The 7,539-nt window shown below is 39.0% G+C and overlaps 1 protein-coding gene across 1 annotated transcript in view; it reads left to right on the forward strand.

Annotated features, from left to right (window-relative positions):
• Positions 1–7,539, forward strand: part of BANK1 (B cell scaffold protein with ankyrin repeats 1) — a 133,388-nt gene that overhangs the window by 104,223 nt on the left and 21,626 nt on the right. Inside the window, exons 9-10 of the mRNA XM_018926816.3 lie at positions 4,817–4,913; positions 6,413–6,706. Of these exons, the coding sequence (XP_018782361.3) occupies positions 4,817–4,913; positions 6,413–6,706 (391 nt within the window). The remainder of the gene's footprint in view (positions 1–4,816; positions 4,914–6,412; positions 6,707–7,539) is intronic.

The raw sequence follows: 7,539 nt of genomic DNA on the forward strand, positions 1-7,539 counted from the left end.
TGAAAGCAAGAACATTAGAAAGCCAATCTGGTACACCTATGACAAAGAAATGGTGGAAACATCCAGCCAAGGAAAACAATTTCTTCTGTCTTGAGGTGCTGAAATTACTTACCCTAATTACATCCCATTTTGTTCTGTGCTTAAATTCACTCCCACTGGGAGGATGTTTTCAGTCTGTTTGTGTACCAGCTTGTAGGCTTTCACTGAGGTCCAGGTCACCAGCATCTGCCTGGAAAGGAATACAGCAAGAGACATTATCCAACAAGTTTTTAATTGCATTGATAAGGTTTTGACTTTTTAAGAGGAGGAAACAGCTAGAGGGCTCTTTTCTGTGTAAACAAAGAAGAGAAGATCATTGAAATTGTCCAGACAGGGTAACCTTGGTGAGAGCAGTCTAAGATATGTTATTGTATCTAGTTTCTATGACAGGAATGAAAAATAACAACATAATAGCAGCTTAAAAAAATTAAAAAGCATATCCAAGTGCATACTTGCCTCATTGTGAAGGAAAGGCTGGAAGAGTAGCAAGAGGACAACCCCAAGTAGGATTATGAAATCCACAGGAAGTAGATGCTGTATCAGGTTGCTAAGGTCATGATAGAATTGTAGTATAGGCATTTAAGAATACTGTGAGAAGGACCAAGGCACAAAATGAAATCGAGCTAAAAAGAAATCAGAAGTAATAAATGTTTTTAAAGGGTATTTTTCAAGAAATCATTGTGAAAATAGGCTTATTAATTAGTATCATCTTGTCTCTTGTACTATTCAATACAGTACCCTATTATCAATTTCAATAATAGAAAGATTTTTCAAATTCCTTCCAAGTCCATGATCCAATGTAGTGATTTATGAGTGGACATACTCTTAATACAATTACATGAAATTTTGAAGTGTTTGCAATTCACATCAACTTCTAGGTTTTCAAAGCTGTTGATTTTACTGTTCAAAGAGGACTGTTTGCCTCATTGAGATGTGGACTGAAGAGAAAAAAAGAAACAAAAGATGCTGAAAGAAAAAGTGCAAATAAGACCATCTCCTTTTGGTTTTCTTCTCTAATGATATTTAGAGAAAATACTTATTTTCTTTGGGATGTCCTGACTCCAAAGGCCTAGACATCCACATACCTGCTCAGTTGGTATGAGATGCTTTTAAAAGCACTGCCATGCTTGGGTCTTGGTTCTGTGTGCTCTTGCAGCCTTTCTAGCAAGCCCATATAGACTGTGGTAGCTTTACCAGCATTTGACAACTTCTTTCTCAAAATCCCAGGAGGATCAGGGCTCCATATCAGCAGAGGGAGAGGGCAGCTGCTGGAATTTTTTGGACTGGTGCATCTCAAGGAAGTCACATGGTAGAAATTGGTGTTTCCTGGTGATCAAAACAGGTTCAACTCTGGGTGACTGGCAGTGACTTGAACGTTATCTTGTTGCTTAATAGTCAGAAGAGGATGCCTAAAAAACTGTTTCTGTAAGACAGCCATGCTGCAGTTGTTCTCTGCTCAGAAATGCTGAGCTACAGAGCAGTGGGAGACAGACAAATGAGCAACGCATTTCTTGGCAGAACTGCAAACTTTGAATGTTGGGAGTGGGATAAGAAGGAATGTTGTGGTGACATGTTATAAACAAATCAGGCAACCAGATTTGTCTCAGCCTCGGAAGAACAGGCCTTAGTGTGACTGGAGGATATTTTTGGGATGTCTACTTGCAAGCCTGAATTCTATCCAACAGGCAGCTGAAAATGTCCTAGAATCCAGAAGAAGATCAAATTGCCCTACACAAATCCAAAGTGCTTACTTTGTTTCTAGAAATATAAGGTATGGATATATTTTAGATAGATCCATTTATATCTTATACATAAAGGCTAATGTGAGCTGTGATTGATCTATTTACCTGTGAGAAACTGTTTATAAATGAAGTGCTGATGTCAGATGCTTCTCATTCTTGCCATAACTTGATACAACATCACTGTTGGGTTAGATTCCTTTGAATTCTTTAATGTTTCATTCCTCACTATACAAAAAGGTAAATGCACCTAATTTCAATGGTGTCAGCCCCTGCCAGCATGGATGACTGTCTCAGTTTAACAAGGGAAAAATCTTTCAAACACGTGCCTTACAAAGATGGCTCTTCAGAAGAGCATTGTAAAAAGTGCTGACAAGATGGTTATAATAATTTTCCTAATGAATTCCTGAGTAAGGTACTGAGATAAATCAGTTCAAGCATTGTGTAAGTGGAACAGTTTTGAAGCTATTAAAAAACTTTACCTTTTTGAAAGTCAATAATCAAGATGGTTAAAATGCATAAAAGACAGAAAATTAGGTATCTACCATTTTGACTTTGAGAGGTGGCATTAAATCTTAGGACTTGAAGCAATTTCAGTCTCTCAGAGAATTTTCAATGCATGCCAGCATTCCTGTTGCATCCTGAAGTTAGGGAAGTATTTTGCTTACTCATAAACTAGTTTCAAACATTCAGAACCCTTTTCCATAGTCCTTTGTAAGCAGTCTTGTGCTCAGAACAACTTCTTTTTTTTTTTTTTTTTTTTTGTTTTTTTTTTGTTTTTTTTTTTTTTTGTTTTTAATGCTGTTTTCCAGTTAAGCTAGTTCTTCCTTTGGAAGTTGGCATGACATCCATAAGAAATCTCTGGAGTAAATCAAAGATCCATTTTCAGCCAAGCAGGCTCCAAAAACTTGGAAGTTCAGCTATGCTACTACATTCAAGTTACGTGACCCTGCCCATATAAAAGACACTTCAAACTTAAAAAGCAGTGAGCATTCATTCAGGGCATCATGGCAAGGTTTGCAAGCTGAGCCATGGCATTATTCCAATTTAGTTATGTTGATTTGAATTCTTAAATAAGGACTCTTTCCACTGGCTTTGGAGACACTGCGCAATTTTCAGCTGCATGGTGTCAACATGCCCAGTGTCAGAGGAGACTTCTGTCAATAATTTATTCATTATACAGATTTTTTTCCTACTGTATACATATTTAGTTAAAGACTGTTTCCATCTGTTCAGCTTTTCTGTGTCTCCCAGGTCCAGGAGACTTTTAGAAATTGTAGTCAGGGGCTAAACTTCTGAATTGCATCCTAAATTCCCTACAACTCAGCATTATCAATGAAGCAGCTATAAACTAGCAGGACAGCTGACCTTCAGTCTTCTGAAACATTCAAATTTCACCTTGAAAGAATTTCCTGGGTGTGGTACTCCAGTGTAATAGCAGAAGAACTTACTATATCTAGATCTCTCCTTGCTTGATTTCTTCTACACACATCTTCACAGGAAACGTATCAAAGTCCTTCTACACTCTCACAATGCACACTTACATTTAGCACATGCAGGCCTAAATCTTTTGAAAATAAATATTCTGAAAAGCCCTAACTTTGGGGCTTTTGACAGGTGTCATGTTCCTGTGAAGCATAAAGAAACTACATAAATAATAGGTAAGTTCATGAAAAAAACAAAATTCTCTCTCTGTTGCACACATTATATGGGCACAGGAGGCAGAGATGAATCATCTGTTGTTGAAAGGGAATACAGATGTGTAAAAACCCAGGTGTGTTTGTAAAGCAAGCCAGGGAGGCACCTGTTGCACAGTCTGGTGGCTGCAGTGTTTCAGACTAGTATTCAGGAGATGGCTGAGTAAAACAGCAGCAGGGAAGAAAGTATTCTCAGTTCCCCAGAAAAACCTGCCATTTCTCAAAATATTTTCCTCTTTCATACAGTGAAAACTCTGTCCCTGGGGGTGGCTGTGGGTGCCAGGAGGCAGCAGGATACAAACTTCTTCAGAGTCCAGCATGAGCTCCTGAGAATCACTTTCTGTGCCATGCAGAGGCTTATCAGTTCTTCCTCTTGACTTCACTGTCCACTATGCTACTTGTAATTAACCTTGCAGTCTGGATGATATATGCTGTTTCCCTGTCTTCTTTGGTGTTGGTGTATTCAAACCCCTGGAGTTAAGATTTTGTGATTCAAACCTCCTGATTAATTATTGAGGGCTCCACTGTGACCATAGAGGATAGTTTTGTATCACACTTACATGAGAATCAAGGTCTTGCTGGGTTTCTTTAAAAAAACTGACACTTCTTGAAATTCCAGTTGTTTCTGAAAATCAGTGATTAACAAATGTGTGTTCTATATTCTAGACAGCAGAACTTTCTGTAGTTGTGTTACAGGCTTGCATTTCACTGGTGAGCAGAAGTTTGTACCTCTTCAGCTTGAGGAGATACACTGATAATGTTTTAGAGAACCCATTGTTCTGACCCTCCTTGGGCTACTTTTGCACAGCTCTGTGTGAACGTAACAGCTTTTTAGAGGAACAAAACACCACTCTGCCACATTTGGTCACTGAGGTAGAACTCCAAACATGCTTTTCAGTCCCATTTCTGGTTTTTCAGCACACACATGGCTTTTGGTATAAACCACTGTTCGTAATGAGCTCCCCAGAGATTTCTTGCACCCTTGAGCTCTTCAGTCATGCCTTATGGACTTCATGTTTTTCTGTTGCTGATCTTTCTCTTAATCTTGGGAGCAAAGTTGGAAACTGTCTGGACGGCCCAGCAAAATGCTAGGGAAAGGAAAATCCTTGCTGTGCAAACTTGGTGTTTTGTGTCAGAACATGGTGTTCTTTCACTGTATCCAGAGATACACAGGGATGTCCTTTGGCCTGCAGTGTGTAGACCACTACATAGCAGCAAATGCATGAAGTTTCTGTCTTCACTTTCCTCCTAGCAGAATGTTGTGTATGATATCAATGGCAAAATGTGAGGGCAGGAGATGATGCTACTAAAACAAATATTCACCTTGGTTTTTCTTTCTAGAGCTATGCAGCAAGTGATTTCACTAATTGCAAGGAGGAAGTGGAAGACAGCGACACTTATGAGCTTATGTTAGGCTTAGAAGCTCCACCAGCTGGGGGTAAGTCTTGTTGTTAGACAGCTTTGTTGGTACTGCTCAAATTAATGTATCATCTGCTGTGTCAAATGAATGAATTCCTGGGCAGAGAGGGCCAGTTACTCTGACACCTTCACTTTCCACATTACTGCAACTTCCAGGGAGGGCAGATGTCCTAAAAGGAAAAGGCAGCTGAGGGACTCAATAAAGTTCTTGCTCAGTAAGAGAGAACTCAGTGCAACCACCCCTCCTTTTATACTCTGTAAATTTGTGATCTCCACTCTGACTCTAGAAAAATGCTGAATTCTCCAAGCTCTCAGAGAAGAACCTTGATAAAAGGGGGGGCGCTGCCTACAGGTGCAATTGAGTCCTGTGTGCAGGCACAGATAGTTGACATTTTGCAGCTTGATGTTCCTACTTCAGGCATAGATTGGTGACAAGCCTGTTGATGATCTGTGTGGTCGTATGCATTCTCCTTGAAAACTGCAAAGTTGCTTGTTTGCATTTACCAGTGACATATATTTTTGCATATATCTTGCAGTATCGTGGATCTATGAGACCAAATTTAATCCTCTTTTTATCTTTTTGACAATTTTATTTATTCAACTGTCTCATACAAATGAAAAGGACGTTTCTTACTTGCTAAGTTCCAACTGGTTGCTTTAGCACATAGAGGTAGATGATAGACACTGTGAAAAAACAGGTTTGCTCTGATAAAATTTTCACTGTCTCTGTCACATGGTATATGGGAACACCTCAGGGTGAACACCTGGAAAAAGAGCATGAATTGTACCACATTAGCCAGGTAAATGCCCTAACCTCCCGTTTGAATCAGTGGTGAAATGCAGGGTTCACCAAAGGATAACTCAGAATGGAAGCCTACCTCAAGGGCTCAGTAAAGTCTGCTGACAGATAGTGTAGTTTACTCTGTTACATTACTGAGGTTGACTACTAAAATTTTGATGCTGTACACAGTGATTAAAATGTACACTTTAACCTCCCTCCATTTGTTCTTGGTCTGTGGACCAAGAGACTAGAGACAGAAGAGCTCTGTTTCCGCAAGTCAGCAGTAATGTCTCCCATGGACAATGTCTATTTTATTTTAGAGAGATTCAAATCAGCACCCAAATCCCACTGTACAAAAAGCAGTAACACAGATGTATGAGTTACAGCTTTATTTTGCAAAGTGTTGCACTGTGCTGCTTTGAAAGTCAGGTAATAGAAATTCTGGAGGCAAGGAAAATATGTGATTTCATTCTGACAGCCACTCTAGAAAAGTTTAACATTGCACACACGAAGATGGTGTGTATCAGAGTAGCAAGATACAACGAAAACTTCCACTGTTGATTTAGTAAATATTTAAAAAGCTCTTCACTGATGGTATGAATTTGACAGCTTTCCTGCTGTATCAGTTCATAAAAGTTTTATTAGCCATTGTGTTGCTTCTGTAGGAATCCTTGAAACAAGAAGTGCTTCCAGATGGCAATTTTTAAATGAAATAATGCTTTCTTTAATATTAAAAGCCAAGCAGAACTCAAGAGATGAATATACAGTTGGATTGAGATGCCAGCAAGGAGTTGAGGTGGATGAGGAAAAGAAGGATGACCTAAAAGACAGCAGAGAGGAGACAGAAGATGGAGATGAAGAGGAGGATTCATACAGCCATCACAACAGTCCTGGCAGTCTGTATGTCAATGTAAGGGATGAGCTCAAAGAGAGCAGGAGAGATTGCTTTTTCTGCAAGAGGCCACCCTGTCCTCCCCCTCGAAATCTGCCTGGCATCCAAAGACAGGACAATCTGCAGAATTCATCACAAGGTACAATCTTGGGAGGAAAATAACCCTGGATACAAACATGTGCTAGGACAGACAATGTACTGCTGCAGAGATTGGTTTGATCCCTTCTAGCAGTACCTGGGCAGGACAGCCCTAGTGCTGCAAAGCAGGCTTGGGCATATGAGGCCCTAACTCTGCAAAACAAGCATCTGCAAGTGATCTTTGCTGTATCAAAATACTCATGACCAGGTTTGTCAGGTAATGCTGTGGTATGCGCTGCTGGGTTCAGCTTTTCCTCACTCCACCCATCTCAAAGAGCTGCCAAATAGTGCATGGTGCACTGGATTTACAAGAAAGGCTTGAAAAAAAGATGAAGCCTGTATTTTGGTAAAGCTGACTTCATTTTTTAGTTTTAAAACATGAAATGCTATTATGATTTAATATACAAATACTTAATTATATTATATTTAATATACAACTTGAAGTTTCCCAGGTAGAATTAATAGAAAGTGCACAGAGAGAAATAACAGTATCTTACTACATTTTAGCCAATGTTGTAGTTATATAGAAGAAAAAAGTTATATTGCAGATTAAAAAGAAAGGCAAAAATTCTGACAAATGCTTTTCCTTTTTTTCCTTTTTTTAATGCATCTGTCCCAGAGTAAAAATCTAAAATTTTGTGTTGTCATTTGATTAAAGTGATAAGAAACTCAAAATACCGTTGCATCTGTTTCAGGAGGGATGATCATTAATTTTTCTCATTGGAAAAAACAAGTATGCAAAATAATTCAAGCTTAAATACCAGTTTTAAATAGTTGCATAGAGAAAAAAAGCCCCTTCTTATTTGTTACAGACAATGCTGATAAGTGTGCACA

Source organism: Serinus canaria, chromosome 4 (assembly GCF_022539315.1).
Source record: "Serinus canaria isolate serCan28SL12 chromosome 4, serCan2020, whole genome shotgun sequence".
NCBI lineage: Eukaryota > Metazoa > Chordata > Aves > Passeriformes > Fringillidae > Serinus > Serinus canaria.